This window comes from Salvelinus alpinus, chromosome 23 (assembly GCF_045679555.1).
Source record: "Salvelinus alpinus chromosome 23, SLU_Salpinus.1, whole genome shotgun sequence".
Taxonomy (NCBI): domain Eukaryota; kingdom Metazoa; phylum Chordata; class Actinopteri; order Salmoniformes; family Salmonidae; genus Salvelinus; species Salvelinus alpinus.
Window position 1 is genome coordinate 5,743,892 of NC_092108.1, and position 19,960 is coordinate 5,763,851.

At 45.4% G+C, this 19,960-nt stretch overlaps 1 protein-coding gene across 3 annotated transcripts in view; it reads left to right on the forward strand.

Annotated features, from left to right (window-relative positions):
- Window positions 1–18,074, forward strand: part of LOC139550109 (GTP-binding protein Rheb-like) — a 42,871-nt gene extending 24,797 nt beyond the window's left edge. For all 3 annotated transcript variants that reach the window (XM_071360743.1, XM_071360741.1, XM_071360742.1), the window contains 3 exons: window positions 12,497–12,544; window positions 13,091–13,172; window positions 14,162–18,074. In XM_071360743.1, coding sequence (XP_071216844.1) covers window positions 12,497–12,544; window positions 13,091–13,172; window positions 14,162–14,254 — 223 coding nt within the window. In that variant the 3' untranslated portion in view covers window positions 14,255–18,074. The remainder of the gene's footprint in view (window positions 1–12,496; window positions 12,545–13,090; window positions 13,173–14,161) is intronic.
- The last annotated feature ends 1,886 nt before the right edge of the window (window positions 18,075–19,960 follow it).

Below are 19,960 nucleotides of genomic sequence, written 5' to 3' on the forward strand. Positions count from 1 at the left end.
CTGTAGATGTGAAGTAGGAGTTGAGGTAGAGGAGGTTTAACCTGTAGATGTGAAGTAGGAGTTGAGATAGAGTATTGCTCTGTTAACATTCAGATGGACACAACTTCATAGAGAAAGCTAGCAAATGTTCCGTAGCTAGCTACTAGCCCGATAGTAGGTAGCGTTATCTGGCGATAATGGAATAACAATGTGGTGTTTGTCGACTTTGTGGCACTTGCTTGAACAGCTCAATGTTTTCCAGTCAGACAGTGCTCTGATAAAATATTTGCCCCCTTTCCGATTTTCAATATTTTTGCCCCCTTTTACACTCAATAACGGGTTGTACCACCTTTACCTGCAATGACTGCAACCAAACACTTCCGGTAGTTGTTGATCAGTCTCTCACATCACTGTGGAGGAATTTACTGTAGCTGCACTGACTGCAACCAACCACTTCCTGTAGTTGTTGGTCAGTCTCTCACATCACTGTGGAGGAATTTACTGTAGCTGTACTGACTGCAACCAACCACTTCCTGTAGTTGTTGATCAGTCTCTCACATCGCTGTGGAGGAATTTACTGTAGCTGTACTGACTGCAACCAACCACTTCCTGTAGTTGTTGATCAGTCTCTCACATCGCTGTGGAGGAATTTACTGTAGCTGTACTGACTGCAACCAAATGCTTCCTGTAGTTGTTGGTCAGTCTCTCACATCACTGTGGAGGAATTTACTGTAGCTGTACTGACTGCAACCAAATGCTTCCTGTAGTTGTTGGTCAGTCTCTCACATCGCTGTGGAGGAATTTACTGTAGCTGTACTGACTGCAACCAAATACTTCCTGTAGTTGTTGATCAGTCTCTCACATCACTGTGAGACTGTGGCCATTCCAAAACTTCAAATTTGTTGCTTTATAACCATTTTCATTTGGACTTGATTGTGTGTTTTGGATCATTGTCTTGCTGCATGACCCAGCTGTGCTTCAGCTCACAGACGGATGGCCTGACATTCTCCTGTAGAATTCTCTGATACAGAGCAGAATTCACGGTTCCTTACTATTAAGGCAAGTCGTCCAGGTCCTGAGGCAGCAGAACATCCCCAAACCATCACACTACCACCACCATGCTGACCCCAAACCATCACACTACCTCCACCACCATGCTGACCCCAAACCATCACACTACCACCACCACCATGCTGACCCCAAACCATCACACTACCTCCACCACCATGCTGACCCCAAACCATCACACTACCACCACCATGCTGACCCCAAACCATCACATTACCACCACCATGCTGACCCCAAACCATCACACTACCACCACCATGCTGACCCCACACCATCACACTACCACCACCATGCTGACCCCAAACCATCACACTACCACCACCACCATGCTGACCCCAAACCATCACACTACCACCACCACCATGCTGACCCCAAACCATCACACTACCACCACCATGCTGACCCCAAACCATCACACTACCACCACCATGCTGACCCCTAACCATCACTCTACCACCACCATGCTGACCCCAAACCATCACACTACCACCACCACCATGCTGACCCCACACCATCACACTACCACCACCACCATGCTGACCCCAAACCATCACACTACCACCACCATGCTGACCCCAAACCATTCCACTACCACCACCATGCTGACCCCAAACCATTCCACTACCACCACCATGCTGACCCCAAACCATCACACTACCACCACCACCATGCTGACCCCAAACCATCACACTACCACCACCACCATGCTGACCCCAAACCATCACACTACCACCACCATGCTGGACCCCGCACCATCACACTACCACCACCATGCTGACCCCAAACCATCACACTACCACCACCATGCTGACCCCAAACCATCACACTACCACCACCATGCTGGACCCCACACCATCACACTACCACCATGCTGACCCCAAACCATCACACTACCACCACCATGCTGGACCCCACACCATCACACTACCACCATGCTGACCCCAAACCATCACACTACCACCACCATGCTGACCCCACACCATCACACTACCACCACCATGCTGACCCCAAACCATCACACTACCACCACCACCATGCTGACCCCAAACCATCACACTACCACCACCACCATGCTGACCCCAAACCATCACACTACCACCACCATGCTGACCCCAAACCATCACACTACCACCACCATGCTGACCCCAAACCATCACACTACCACCTCCATGCTGGACCCCACACCATCACACTACCACCACCACCATGCTGACCCCACACCATCACACTACCACCACCATGCTGACCCCAAACCATCACACTACCACCACCACCATGCTGACCCCAAACCATCACACTACCACCACCACCATGCTGACCCCAAACCATCACACTACCACCACCACCATGCTGACCCCAAACCATCACACTACCACCACCACCATGCTGACCCCAAACCATCACACTACCACCACCACCATGCTGACCCCAAACCACCACACTACCACCACCATGCTGACCCCACACCATCACACTACCACCACCATGCTGACCCCAAACCATCACACTACCACCACCACCATGCTGACCCCAAACCATCACACTACCACCACCACCATGCTGACCCCAAACCATCACACTACCACCACCATGCTGACCCCAAACCATCACACTACCACCACCATGCTGGACCCCACACCATCACACTACCACCACCATGCTGACCCCACACCATCACACTACCACCACCATGCTGACCCCAAACCATCACACTACCACCACCATGCTGACCCCAAACCATCACACTACCACCACCACCATGCTGACCCCAAACCATCACACTACCACCACCACCATGCTGACCCCAAACCATCACACTACCACCACCATGCTGACCCCAAACCATCACACTACCACCACCATGCTGGACCCCACACCATCACACTACCACCTCCATGCTGGACCCCACACCATCACACTACCACCACCACCATGCTGACCCCAAACCATCACACTACCACCACCATGCTGACCCCAAACCATCACACTACCACCACCATGCTGACCCCAAACCATCACACTACCACCACCATGCTGGACCCCACACCATCACACTACCACCACCACCATGCTGACCCCAAACCATCACACTACCACCACCACCATGCTGACCCCAAACCATCACACTACCACCACCATGCTGACCCCAAACCATCACACTACCACCACCATGCTGACCCCAAACCATCACACTACCACCACCATCACACACTACCACCACCATGCTGACCCCACACCATCACACTACCACCACCATGCTGACCCCAAACCATCACACTATCACCACCATGCTGACCCCAAACCATCACACTACCACCACCACCATGCTGACCCCAAACCATCACACTACCACCACCATGCTGACCCCAAACCATCACACTACCACCACCATGCTGACCCCAAACCATCACACTACCACCACCACCATGCTGACCCCAAACCATCACACTACCACCACCACCATGCTGACCCCAAACCATCACACTACCACCACCATGCTGACCCCAAACCATTCCACTACCACCACCATGCTGACCCCAAACCATCACACTACCACCACCATGCTGACCCCACACCATCACACTACCACCACCATGCTGACCCCAAACCATCACACTACCACCACCATGCTGGACCCCACACCATCACACTACCACCACCATGCTGACCCCAAACCATCACACTACCACCACCATGCTGACCCCAAACCATCACACTACCACCACCATGCTGACCCCAAACCATCACACTACCACCACCATGCTGACCCCAAACCATCACACTACCACCACCACCATGCTGACCCCAAACCATCACACTACCACCACCACCATGCTGACCCCAAACCATCACACTACCACCACCACCATGCTGACCCCAAACCATCACAGTACCACCACCATGCTGACCCCTAACCATCACTCTACCACCACCATGCTGACCCCAAACCATCACACTACCACCACCATGCTGACCCCACACCATCACACTACCCACCACCATGCTGACCCCAAACCATCACACTACCACCACCATGCTGACCCCAAACCATCACACTACCACCACCATGCTGACCCCAAACCATCACACTACCACCACCACCATGCTGACCCCAAACCATCACACTACCACCACCACCATGCTGACCCCAAACCATCACACTACCACCACCATGCTGACCCCAAACCATTCCACTACCACCACCATGCTGACCCCAAACCATCACACTACCACCACCATGCTGACCCCACACCATCACACTACCACCACCATGCTGGACCCCACACCATCACACTACCACCACCATGCTGACCCCACACCATCACACTACCACCACCATGCTGACCCCAAACCATCACACTACCACCACCATGCTGACCCCACACCATCACACTACCACCACCATGCTGACCCCAAACCATCACACTACCACCACCATGCTGACCCCAAACCATCACACTACCACCACCATGCTGACCCCACACCATCACACTACCACCACCATGCTGACCCCAAACCATCACACTACCACCACCACCATGCTGACCCCAAACCATCACACTACCACCACCACCATGCTGACCCCAAACCATCACACTACCACCACCATGCTGACCCCAAACCATCACACTACCACCACCACCATGCTGACCCCAAACCATCACACTACCACCACCACCATGCTGACCCCAAACCATCACACTACCACCACCATGCTGACCCCAAACCATCACACTACCACCACCATGCTGACCCCACACCATCACACTACCACCACCATGCTGACCCCAAACCATCACACTACCACCACCATGCTGACACCACACCATCACACTACCACCACCATGCTGACCCCAAACCATCACACTACCACCACCATGCTGACCCCAAACCATCACACTACCACCACCATGCTGACCCCAAACCATCACACTACCACCACCATGCTGACCCCAAACCATCACACTACCACCACCACCATGCTGACCCCAAACCATCACACTACCACCACCATGCTGACCCCAAACCATCACACTACCACCACCATGCTGACCCCAAACCATCACAGTACCACCACCATGCTGACCCCTAACCATCACTCTACCACCACCATGCTGACCCCAAACCATCACACTACCACCACCATGCTGACCCCACACCATCACACTACCACCACCACCCTGCTGACCCCAAACCATCACACTACCACCACCATGCTGACCCCAAACCATCACACTACCACCACCATGCTGACCCCAAACCATCACACTACCACCACCACCATGCTGACCCCAAACCATCACACTACCACCACCACCATGCTGACCCCAAACCATCACACTACCACCACCATGCTGACCCCAAACCATTCACACTACCACCACCATGCTGACCCCAAACCATCACACTACCACCACCATGCTGACCCCACACCATCACACTACCACCACCATGCTGGACCCCACACCATCACACTACCACCACCATGCTGACCCCAAACCATCACACTACCACCACCATGCTGACCCCAAACCATCACACTACCACCACCATGCTGACCCCACACCATCACACTACCACCACCATGCTGACCCCAAACCATCACACTACCACCACCACCATGCTGACCCCAAACCATCACACTACCACCACCATGCTGACCCCAAACCATCACACTACCACCACCATGCTGACCCCAAACCATCACACTACCACCACCACCATGCTGACCCCAAACCATCACACTACCACCACCACCATGCTGACCCCAAACCATCACACTACCACCACCATGCTGACCCCAAACCATCACACTACCACCACCACCATGCTGACCCCAAACCATCACACTACCACCACCACCATGCTGACCTCAAACCATCACACTACCACCACCATGCTGACCCCAAACCATCACACTACCACCACCATGCTGACCCCAAACCATCACACTACCACCACCATGCTGACCCCAAACCATCACACTACCACCACCACCATGCTGACCCCAAACCATCACACTACCACCACCACCATGCTGACCCCAAACCATCACACTACCACCACCACCATGCTGACCCCAAACCATCACACTACCACCACCACCATGCTGACCCCAAACCATCACACTACCACCACCACCATGCTGACCCCAAACCATCACACTACCACCACCATGCTGACCCCAAACCATCACACTACCACCACCATGCTGGACCGTTGGTATAAGGTTCTTACTGTGGAATGCAGTGTTTGGTTTTCACCAGACATAATGGGACCCATCTCGAGTTCATTCTTGGGGACCCACAGTGATGTGAGAGACTGATCAACAACTACAGGAAGCATTTGGTTACAGTCAGTACAGCTACAGTAAATTCCTCCACAGCGATGTGAGAGACTGACCAACAACTACAGGAAGCATTTGGTTGCAGTCAGTACAGCTACAGTAAATTCCTCCACAGCGATGTGAGAGACTGACCAACAACTACAGGAAGCATTTGGTTGCAGTCAGTACAGCTACAGTAAATTCCTCCACAGTGATGTGAGAGACTGATCAACAACTACAGGAAGTGTTTGGTTGCAGTCAGTACAGCTACAGTAAATTCCTCCACAGCGATGTGAGAGACTGATCAACAACTACAGGAAGTGTTTGGTTGCAGTCAGTGCAGCTACAGTAAATTCCTCCACAGCGATGTGAAAGACTGATCAACAACTACAGGAAGTGTTTGGTTGCAGTCAGTACAGTTAAAGGTGGCACAACCTGTTATTGAGTGTAAAAGGGGGCAAATAACTTTTTCACACAAGCGCATTGGGTGTTGCATAACTTTGTTTATGAAATAAATTAAATAAGTATGTAATTGTCGTGTTATTTGTTCATTCAGGTTCCCCTTTATCTAGTATTAGGTTTTAGTTGAAGATCTGATAACATTCAGTATCAAAAAATATGCAAAAGTAGAGAAAATTAGAAAGGGGGCAAATACTTTCTTCACAGCACTGTATGCTAATGCGCTATATGTTTCACCGGGGACTGTAAACAACGAGACACACGTCCAAAAGCGGAAATCGAGTCACAGGCTCTCTTCCTTTTGCCCCTGAAAACCGGATGGCTCAGATTTTTGCAGATGAGGCTGAGGGTGCGTCTACTGTGTCTGTAACATTTGGGAACATGGGATACAACATGTGGTTTTGTCTTGGATACATGGGATACAACATGTGGTTTTGTCTTGGATACATGGGATACAACATGTGGTTTTGTTCTGGATACATGGGATACAACATGTGGTTTTGTCCTGGATACATGGGATACAACATGTGGTTTTGTTCTGGATACATGGGCTACAACATGTGGTTTTGTCCTGGATACATGGGATACAACATGTGGTTTTGTTCTGGATACATGGGATACAACATGTGGTTTTGTCTTGGATACATGGGATACAACATGTGGTTTTGTTCTGGATACATGGGATACAACATGTGGTTTTGTCCTGGATACATGGGATACAACATGTGGTTTTGTGTTTGATACATGGGATACAACATGTGATTTTGTCTTGGATACATGGGATACAACATGTGGTTTTGTCTTGGATACATGGGATACAACATGTGGTTTTGTTCTGGATACATGAGATACAACATGTGGTTTTGTCCTGGAAACATGGGATACAACATGTGGTTTTGTCTTGGATACATGGGATACAACATGTGGTTTTGTCTTGGATACATGGGATACAACATGTGGTTTTGTCTTGGATACATGGGATACAACATGTGGTTTTGTCTTGGATACATGGGATACAACATGTGGTTTTGTCCTGGATACATGGGATACAACATGTGGTTTTGTCTTGGATACATGGGATACAACATGTGGTTTTGTGTTGGATACATGGGATACAACATGTGGTTTTGTCCTGGATACATGGGATACAACATGTGGTTTTGTCTTGGATACATGGGATACAACATGTGGTTTTGTTCTGGATACATGGGATACAACATGTGGTTTTGTGTTGGATACATGGGATACAACATGTGGTTTTGTCTTGGATAGATGGGATACAACATGTGGTTTTGTTCTGGATACATGGGATACAACATGTGGTTTTGTCTTGGATACATGGGATACAACATGTGGTTTTGTCTTGGATACATGGGATACAACATGTGGTTTTGTTCTGGATACATGGGATACAACATGTGGTTTTGTCCTGGATACATGGGATACAACATGTGGTTTTGTCTTGGATACATGGGATACAACATGTGGTTTTGTCCTGGATACATGGGATACAACATGTGGTTTTGTCTTGGATACATGGGATACAACATGTGGTTTTGTCTTGGATACATGGGATACAACATGTGGTTTTGTCTTGGATACATGAGATACAACATGTGGTTTTGTCCTGGATACATGGGATACAACATGTGGTTTTGTCTTGGATACATGGGATACAACATGTGGTTTTGTTCTGGATACATGGGATACAACATGTGGTTTTGTCTTGGATACATGAGATACAACATGTGGTTTTGTCCTGGATACATGGGATACAACATGTGGTTTTGTCTTGGATACATGGGATACAACATGTGGTTTTGTCCTGGATACATGGGATACAACATGTGGTTTTGTCTTGGATACATGGGATACAACATGTGGTTTTGTCTTGGATACATGGGATACAACATGTGGTTTTGTTCTGGATACATGGGATACAACATGTGGTTTTGTGTTGGATACATGGGATACAACATGTGGTTTTGTCTTGGATACATGGGATACAACATGTGGTTTTGTTCTGGATACATGGGATACAACATGTGGTTTTGTCTTGGATACATGGGATACAACATGTGGTTTTGTCTTGGATACATGGGATACAACATGTGGTTTTGTTCTGGATACATGGGATACAACATGTGGTTTTGTCCTGGATACATGGGATACAACATGTGGTTTTGTCTTGGATACATGGGATACAACATGTGGTTTTGTCTTGGATACATGAGATACAACATGTGGTTTTGTCCTGGATACATGGGATACAACATGTGGTTTTGTCTTGGATACATGGGATACAACATGTGGTTTTGTTCTGGATACATGGGATACAACATGTGGTTTTGTCTTGGATACATGGGATACAACATGTGGTTTTGTTCTGGATACATGGGATACAACATGTGGTTTTGTCTTGGATACATGAGATACAACATGTGGTTTTGTCCTGGATACATGGGATACAACATGTGGTTTTGTCCTGGATACATGGGATACAACATGTGGTTTTGTCTTGGATACATGGGATACAACATGTGGTTTTGTCTTGGATACATGAGATACAACATGTGGTTTTGTCTTGGATACATGGGATACAACATGTGGTTTTGTCTTGGATACATGGGATACAACATGTGGTTTTGTCTTGGATACATGGGATACAACATGTGGTTTTGTCTTGGATACATGAGATACAACATGTGGTTTTGTCCTGGATACATGGGATACAACATGTGGTTTTGTCTTGGATACATGGGATACAACATGTGGTTTTGTCTTGGATACATGGGATACAACATGTGGTTTTGTCTTGGATACATGGGATACAACATGTGGTTTTGTTCTGGATACATGGGATACAACATGTGGTTTTGTCCTGGATACATGGGATACAACATGTGGTTTTGTCTTGGATACATGGGATACAACATGTGGTTTTGTCTTGGATACATGAGATACAACATGTGGTTTTGTCCTGGATACATGGGATACAACATGTGGTTTTGTCTTGGATACATGGGATACAACATGTGGTTTTGTTCTGGATACATGGGATACAACATGTGGTTTTGTCTTGGATACATGGGATACAACATGTGGTTTTGTTCTGGATACATGGGATACAACATGTGGTTTTGTCTTGGATACATGAGATACAACATGTGGTTTTGTCCTGGATACATGGGATACAACATGTGGTTTTGTCCTGGATACATGGGATACAACATGTGGTTTTGTCTTGGATACATGGGATACAACATGTGGTTTTGTCTTGGATACATGAGATACAACATGTGGTTTTGTCTTGGATACATGGGATACAACATGTGGTTTTGTCTTGGATACATGGGATACAACATGTGGTTTTGTCTTGGATACATGGGATACAACATGTGGTTTTGTCTTGGATACATGAGATACAACATGTGGTTTTGTCCTGGATACATGGGATACAACATGTGGTTTTGTCTTGGATACATGGGATACAACATGTGGTTTTGTTCTGGATACATGGGATACAACATGTGGTTTTGTCTTGGATACATGGGATACAACATGTGGTTTTGTTCTGGATACATGGGATACAACATGTGGTTTTGTCTTGGATACATGAGATACAACATGTGGTTTTGTCCTGGATACATGGGATACAACATGTGGTTTTGTCCTGGATACATGGGATACAACATGTGGTTTTGTCTTGGATACATGGGATACAACATGTGGTTTTGTCTTGGATACATGAGATACAACATGTGGTTTTGTCTTGGATACATGGGATACAACATGTGGTTTTGTCTTGGATACATGGGATACAACATGTGGTTTTGTCTTGGATACATGGGATACAACATGTGGTTTTGTCTTGGATACATGAGATACAACATGTGGTTTTGTCCTGGATACATGGGATACAACATGTGGTTTTGTCTTGGATACATGGGATACAACATGTGGTTTTGTCTTGGATACATGGGATACAACATGTGGTTTTGTCTTGGATACATGGGATACAACATGTGGTTTTGTTCTGGATACATGGGATACAACATGTGGTTTTGTCCTGGATACATGGGATACAACATGTGGTTTTGTCTTGGATACATGGGATACAACATGTGGTTTTGTCTTGGATACATGAGATACAACATGTGGTTTTGTCCTGGATACATGGGATACAACATGTGGTTTTGTCTTGGATACATGGGATACAACATGTGGTTTTGTTCTGGATACATGGGATACAACATGTGGTTTTGTCTTGGATACATGGGATACAACATGTGGTTTTGTTCTGGATACATGGGATACAACATGTGGTTTTGTCTTGGATACATGAGATACAACATGTGGTTTTGTCCTGGATACATGGGATACAACATGTGGTTTTGTCCTGGATACATGGGATACAACATGTGGTTTTGTCTTGGATACATGGGATACAACATGTGGTTTTGTCTTGGATACATGAGATACAACATGTGGTTTTGTCTTGGATACATGGGATACAACATGTGGTTTTGTCTTGGATACATGGGATACAACATGTGGTTTTGTCTTGGATACATGGGATACAACATGTGGTTTTGTCTTGGATACATGAGATACAACATGTTGTTTTGTCCTGGATACATGGGATACAACATGTGGTTTTGTCTTGGATACATGGGATACAACATGTGGTTTTGTCTTGGATACATGGGATACAACATGTGGTTTTGTCTTGGATACATGGGATACAACATGTGGTTTTGTCTTGGATACATGGGATACAACATGTGGTTTTGTCCTGGATACATGGGATACAACATGTGGTTTTGTCTTGGATACATGGGATACAACATGTGGTTTTGTCTTGGATACATGGGATACAACATGTGGTTTTGTTTTGGATACATGGGATACAACATGTGGTTTTGTTCTGGATACATGGGATACAACATGTGGTTTTGTCTTGGATACATGAGATACAACATGTGGTTTTGTCCTGGATACATGGGATACAACATGTGGTTTTGTCCTGGATACATGGGATACAACATGTGGTTTTGTCTTGGATACATGGGATACAACATGTGGTTTTGTCTTGGATACATGAGATACAACATGTGGTTTTGTCTTGGATACATGGGATACAACATGTGGTTTTGTCTTGGATACATGGGATACAACATGTGGTTTTGTCTTGGATACATGGGATACAACATGTGGTTTTGTCTTGGATACATGGGATACAACATGTGGTTTTGTCTTGGATACATGGGATACAACATGTGGTTTTGTTTTGGATACATGGGATACAACATGTGGTTTTGTTTTGGATACATGGGATACAACATGTGGTTTTGTCCTGGATACATGGGATACAACATGTGGTTTTGTCCTGGAAACATGGGATACAACATGTGGTTTTGTTCTGGATACATGGGATACAACATGTGGTTTTGTCCTGGAAACATGGGATACAACATGTGGTTTTGTCCTGGAAACATGGGATACAACATGTGGTTTTGTCCTGGATACATGGGATACAACATGTGGTTTTGTCTTGGATACATGGGATACAACATGTGGTTTTGTCTTGGATACATGGGATACAACATGTGGTTTTGTTTTGGATACATGGGATACAACATGTGGTTTTGTGTTTCTCTACAGAGTACCTATTATGTTGGTGGGAAATAAGAACGACCTGCACATGGAAAGGTATGTTCCTTACTAACATACGTAGATACTGTCACACACACACACATACTCACACTCACACACAAATACAACACCACTCTGATTCAGAGGGGTTGGGTTAAATGCAGAAGACACATTTCAGTTGAATACATTCAGTTGTACAACTGACTAGGTATCCTACTTCCCTTTCCTTTATAAGGCATTATATCCTGTCGCTGTCAGGTTTGGAGGGAAGTCATACAGAGACTCCATCTCCTACCTAACCCGTGGTGTCTGATTGGTGCGATGTCTCTTTGTATTCCAGGGTGATCCGCTGTGAGGAAGTCATATAGAGACTCCATCTCCTACCTAACCCGTGGTGTCTGATTGGTGCGATGTCTCTTTGTATTCCAGGGTGATCCGCTGTGAGGAAGTCATATAGAGACTCCATCTCCTACCTAACCCGTGGTGTCTGATTGGTGCGATGTCTCTTTGTATTCCAGGGTGATCCGCTGTGAGGAAGTCATACAGAGACTCCATCTCCTAACCTGTGGTGTCTGATTGGTGCGATGTCTCTTTGTATTCCAGGGTGATCCGCTGTGAGGAAGGGAAGTCACTAGCAGAATCCTGGAACGCTGCCTTCATGGAATCCTCAGCCAAAGAGAACCAGGTGAAAACACCTAGAACACATGCCTCTACAATAGAACAGGGCCTGGAGGCACAAAACACTTCTGGTACTTGTTTGGTGTCCCAGGTCTGAATTAGTCCCTGATTAGTAGGAGATGATGAAAACCAGAAGGAGTGTTTGAGCCCTCCATGACTGACATTGAACAGCCCCGCCATGGACCAAAAGCCCTTGCACTAATCAACTCATCGTCAAACCTTTGATTAGTGGAATCAGGTGTGTAGACTACAAAATATGCATCTATTTGGGTCCCTAGGACCAGGTTTAAACAAACAGTGCTATAGCCACTGAGCTTGGGAGTCTACAGGCCTCTAGTGCAGTACTCTGTCCTCTACAGCAGGGGGCAGCTCAGCTCTCCCCACTATTGAAAGGAACCATTCCAGCCCAGAGATGTTACAGCACTGTTCAGTCTCTCTCTCTCTCTTTCTTTCTCTCTCTCTCTCTCTCTCTCTCTCTTTCTCTCTCTCTCTCTCTCTCTCTCTCTCTCTCTCTCTCTCTCTCTCTCTCTCTCTCTCTCTCTCTCTCTCTCTCTCTCTCTCTCTCTCTCTCTATCTCTCTCTCTCTCTCTCTCTCTCTCTCTCTCTGTCAGACGGCTGTGTCATAGTAGATAGTAAAGTAGCCTCTATTCTAGTCTAGTATGTTCTAGTCTGCTTTAGTCTGTTCTATTGTGTGTGTGTGTGTGTCTCAGACGGCAGTGGAGGTGTTACATTCTAATCTGTGTGTGTGTGTGTGTGTGTGTGTGTGTGTGTGTGTGTGTGTGTGTGTGTGTGTGTGTGTGTGTGTGTGTGTGTGTGTGTGTGTGTGTGTGTGTGTGTGTGTGTGTGTGTGTGTCTCAGACGGCAGTGGAGGTGTTACATTCTAATCTGTGTGTGTGTGTGTGTGTGTGTGTGTGTGTGTGTGTGTGTGTGTGTGTGTGTGTGTGTGTGTGTGTGTGTGTGTGTGTGTGTGTGTGTGTGTGTGTGTGTGTGTCTCAGACAGCGGTGGAGGTGTTCAAGAGGATGATCCTGGAGGCGGAGAAGCTGGAAGGCGGCGTCCAACCAGGGAAGACTTCCTGCTCCTTGATGTAGAGCTGCCAACCAATCAGAACAGAGAACCGAACACTGCACTGGGATATCCCGTTACTTGAAGGCTTCCTGCCAGTACAACTACTACTCTTCAACTGTCTTCAGCTCTCTTCAACTGTCTTCAACTCTCTTCAACTGTCTTCAACTGTCTTCAGCTGTCTTCAACTCTCTTCAGCTGTCTTCAACTCTCTTCAACTGTCTTCAACTCTCTTCAACTGTCTTCAACTCCCTTCAACTGCCTTCAACTCTCTTCAGCTGTCTTCAACTCTCTTCAACTGTCTTCAACTCTCTTCAACTGTCTTCAACTCTCTTCAACTGTCTTCAACTCTCTTCAACTGTCTTCAACTCTCTTCAACTGCCTTCAACTCTCTTCAACTGTCTTCAACTCTCTTCAGCTGTCTTCAACTCTCTTCAACTGTCTTCAACTCTCTTCAACTGCCTTCAACTCTCTTCAACTGTCTTCAACTCTCTTCAGCTGTCTTCAACTCTCTTCAACTGTCTTCAACTCTCTTCAACTGCCTTCAACTGCCTTCAACTCTCTTCAACTCTCTTCAGCTGTCTTCAACTCTCTTCAACTGTCTTCAACTCTCTTCAACTGCCTTCAACTCTCTTCAACTGTCTTCAACTCTCTTCAACTGCCTTCAACTCTCTTCAACTCTCTTCAACTGTCTTCAACTCTCTTCAACTGTTTTCAACTGTCTTCAACTGTCTTCAACTGTCTTCAACTGTCTTCAACTCTCTTCAACTGTCTTCAACTCCCTTCAACTCTCTTCAACTGCCTTCAACTGTCTTCAACTCTCTTCAACTGTCTTCAACTCTCTTCAACTCTCTTCAACAGTCTTCAACTGTCAACTCACCAACAGTTTATTTTTCAGTATGTCTGTTTGTCATGAAAGGGTGAGTGGCTGTCATGCTGTACATTTCCCACAATCCACTTCTCATCTGTTCTGTGCTCAGCCCTGATGCGAAACTGAGAGCCACGTCCAGAAATAACCCCTAGACCCTTACCCCCCTAGTCACTTCTCTTAGCCCCTAGTATCCAGGGGGTAGGGTTTAGGGGCTGTTTCTGTAGCCTTGTTTGACCATCCTGATCTTGCAAAAGTTTCAGCAGTCAGGATGGTAGATCAGACTCCTGTTTCTCATAAAGATGTATCAGAATACTATGTCTGGCTTCTCACATGGGGCTGCACAGGTGTCCATTCTGGCTTTATGGTGGAAGGGTGACTATGGAAGATCAGAGATATATTCAACCTCCTCATATTAGAGATAATATGAAGACAAAACATTCCCTTCTATTGAATTGTGTTTTTTAATATTTTTATTTAATGGATGATTGTTTTCTCTTCGCATAACTCTAACCATGGAATTAGTCCACTGTGCCAACAGGATGGAGCTAACATGCAATGTTATTTTTACGCATACTAAGCTGTTAATTTTAGTGTATTCAAACAGACCCCGTTTCAAATGTAAACAGACACTCATTATGATCAGGTGTGGTTAATTAGTGGGCGTGGACTACACACCTGATCACACTTAACAAGATACAGGATAGAGAGAGTTGTGTTGACGCAGAGAAAGGGAATGTATGTTTTTAAATAACATTCTTAGAACATTCTCTGAACGTTACTAAAGTTTTCTGTGGTTTTTATGGAACTTTCGGGAACAATTTGAGAACATGACTTTAAATAAAACCAACGAGGACACCTGTAACGAGGCCACCTGTAACGAGGACACCTGTAGGAAACGTTATACTGAAGTTCCCACAGAAGAACGTTGTTTCTTAACCTTCTCTGAACTATTTTAAAATGTCAAACCAGTTGGAGAAAGTTTCTAGAACATTACCAAAATTGAAATGAGATGTAAATCATGTTTGACATTTTAGGAAACGTTCTGTTAAAGTAATGAAATACCAAGAAAATGTCATTTTTCGAAGTTCCATAATTGTGCTGAGAATGTTCCATAGCCAATCAACTACCCTGCACTATTCTCAGAACGTTGTGGGAAGGTTGTATGCAAAATAACCATAGGACAACCACACTCTCACCAAGCACTAAGAAACGTTCTCAGAACGTTGTGTGCTAGCTGGGCTCTGTCATTGTTGTCATTGTCAATCCGTAGTACATCACTAAAACTAATAGGAAATCTTCCAATAAACTTCAGGGAGAATCCTAACTTCCTTAAGTCAAATTTTCACCTCGTCTCCCATTGACATCAATGCATGACTAAGTGAACATTCAATTTATGTGGAAGTTAAGAGTTGCTCTTTAGTCATTTCTGATGCATTAGTATCTGTTCCTCTGTCCCTCTAATACACAGCTCTTTGTCTACTTCATTTCCCCCCCATCGTTGTCAGTCAGATGTGTCCCCACCCCCCATAGCTGTTTTTGTCAGACAAAATATCTGCATCGTATTTTCTAATGTTGTACAAAAGTGTTTTTTGATTGTAATCATTAAAGCAAAAAGTGATTCTTTATTTCAGAAATGTTTGTTGTATAATTCCTGTAATTCCTGATTGATACACTTTGCTCAGATTCAATCATTTTGAAAAAAAGATTTTAACTACCAAGGGATTCAAGGTTTTGGTTTATTTCAAGTCGAATAATTATTCACGTTTGTTGATAAATATCAAGCATATTTGAGTGGTTGATGTGATGGTTGATGTTGCGATGGTTGATTTTGTGATAGTTGATGTGACGGTTGTGATGGTTGATGTTGTTGATGTTGTGCTGGTTGATGTTGTGATGGTTGTGATGGTTGATGTTGTGATGGTTGATGGTTGTGATGGTTGATGTTGTGATGGTTGATGTTGCGATGGTTGATGTTGTGCTGGTTGATGTGATGGTTGATGTTGCGATGGTTGATGTGATGGTTGATGGTTGTGATGGTTAATGTTGTGATGTTGTGACGGTTGTGATGGTTGATGTTGTTATGGTTGATGTTCTGGTGGTTGATGTTGTGATGGTTGATGTTGTGATGGTTAATGTTGCGATGGTTGATGTTGTGATGGTTGATGTTGTGATGGTTGTGATGGTTGATGTGACGGTGATGTTGTGATGGTTGATGTTGTGATGGTTGATGTTGCGATGGTTGATGTGACAGTTGTTGATGTGATGGTTGATGTTGTGATGGTTGATGTGACAGTTGTTGATGTGATGGTTAATGTTGCAATGGTTGATGTTGCGATGGTTGATGTTGCGATGGTTGATGTGACAGTTGTTGATGTGATGGTTGATGTTGTGATGGTTGATGTGGTGCTTGATGTTGTGATGGTTGATGTTCTGGTGGTTGATGTGATGGTTTGCCTGGTGGATGCTCTACCTCCTCTCTTCAATGAACTGAATCAGGATGTTATAAACTAGAGCAATATGGGTGTAGATAGAACCCTTAAATCCAAATCTCGACCTCAAAGCCAGTTCCACTGTTTTTTTATTTATTTCATTTCTAATCAGTGACTGATTTAGACACCAGGTGGGAACAATGAATTACCAGGTAGAACAGAAAACCAACAGTACTCCAGACCTCCAGGGAAGCATGTGAATACCCCTGGTCTAGAACGTTAACCAGTATATAGATTCTAGAATGTGAACCAGTATATAGATTCTAGAACGTGAACCAGTAAATAGATTCTAGAATGTTAACCAGTATATAGATTCTAGAATGTGAACCAGTATATAGATTCTAGAACGTGAACCAGTAATAGATTCTAGAACGTGAACCAGTATATAGATTCTAGAACGTGAACCAGTATATAGATTCTAGAACGTGAACCAGTATATAGATTCTAGAACGTGAACCAGTATATAGATTCTAGAACGTGAACCAGTATATATATTCTAGAACATGAACCAGTATATAGATTCTAGAATGTGTTGCACTTGTCAGTGCCACAGCACTTCATGTTGATGTAAGCGTTGGTTTGGAACAGCTTACAGCCCGACAGGTCCATGCATCTCTGGAAATGGCCAACTGAGAGAGAAAATACAGAACAATGTTAAGTTACTATGTGATAGGTGTTAACGGTTGACTATAATCTGTATTAAAAACCTTTTTATTCTTGATAATTCAAACCAGGGCCTGCATCTCCTCTGAGAATAAAACAGGCCAGACCAGCATTATATTTATATATATTTTTGTTGCAGGTTCCACAAGGTGTCTTAGAGCAGGAGTGCTGATTGTGAGTCCATATAGTCTTATTCATTATGATATAAATCTACACCACTCTGAGAATTTGTGAATACTGGCACAGAACTTTGTGGGACATGACATCCAATGCTGTTTTTCAAGTAATCTAGCATCAACATTACTCTTTTTCAAGTCTCTTTTTAAATAATTAGTGTTTAGCTCAGCGGGCTAACATAGTCTGGAGACCCAGGTCTTGAACCTGGGTCAGTAACATTACTTACACGGTGCTCTGAGGAACCTGGCAGCTGCACAGCCTTCCTTCTCTGGAGGGCAGGTTTCTACTGTCACCTCACAGTCTCTTCCTGCCTTAGTTGGCACACAGCGCAGACAGTCCAGGGCTTCACCTAGGAGACAACACAGCGCTGTGTTAGGACGTCACAGTTATAGCAACGTCATAGGAACAGTAGAACACACCCACACCACAGCATTGTGTTAGGACCACAGAATTATAATCACGCAATAGCAACACTACAGTATATTGGCCAGATGGTAGTCATATCGTTCAGGGACTCATGGGTAAAATACTAGGGTTGCAACTTTCAAAGCCGCTGGAGCTAGTTTGGAGGTGTGATATTTTATTTTACTATACAGGAGAGAGAAAAAATTGCCAGCGCTGAAGATGTCTATATATTGGTAAGCTAATGCAGGACTAGTCAAGCACCAGGACTAGTCAAGCACCAGGACTAGTCAAGCCCCAGAACTAGTCAAGCCCCAGGACTAGTCAAGGCCTAGGACTAGTCAAGCCCCAGGACTAGTCAAGCCCCAGGACTAGTCAAGCACCAGGACTAGTCAAGCCCCAGAACTAGTCAAGCCCCAGGACTAGTCAAGGCCTAGGACTAGTCAAGCCCCAGGACTAGTCAAGGCCCAGGACTAGTCAAGGCCCAGGACTAGTCAAGGCCCAGGACTAGTCAAGGCCCAGGACTAGTCAAGCACCAGGACTAGTCAAGGCCCAGGACTAGTCAAGGCCCAGGACTAGTCAAGGCCCAGGACTAGTCAAGCCCCAGGACTAGTCAAGGCCCAGGACTAGTCAAGATCCAGGACTAGTCAAGGCCCAGGACTAGTCAAGGCCCAGGACTAGTCAAGGCCTAGGACTAGTCAAGCCCCAGGACTAGTCAAAGCCCAGGACTAGTCAAGGCCCATTACTAGTCAAGGCCCAGGACTAGTCAAGGCCCAGGACTAGTCAAGGCACCAGGACTAGTCAAGGCCCAGGACTAGTCAAGCACCAGGACTAGTCAAGCACCAGGACTAGTCAAGCACCAGGACTAGTCAAGGCCCAGGACTAGTCAAGCCCCAGGACTAGTCAAGGCCCAGTGCACTACTTTTGTGACAAAAATTTTATCTAAATGTATTTGAATTTTTTATCAGCATCTGTAACTGGAGTCTGATAATTATCTGTACTAAACAGTTAATCTGATAATACTTGTGGAATATAAAAAGACTTGCTTGATGTGATTTCCAGTTTCTTGAAATACTTTGCAAATTCAACTTATTTCTATGAGGAAAAACTGAGTTGGTCTATTCATTCCT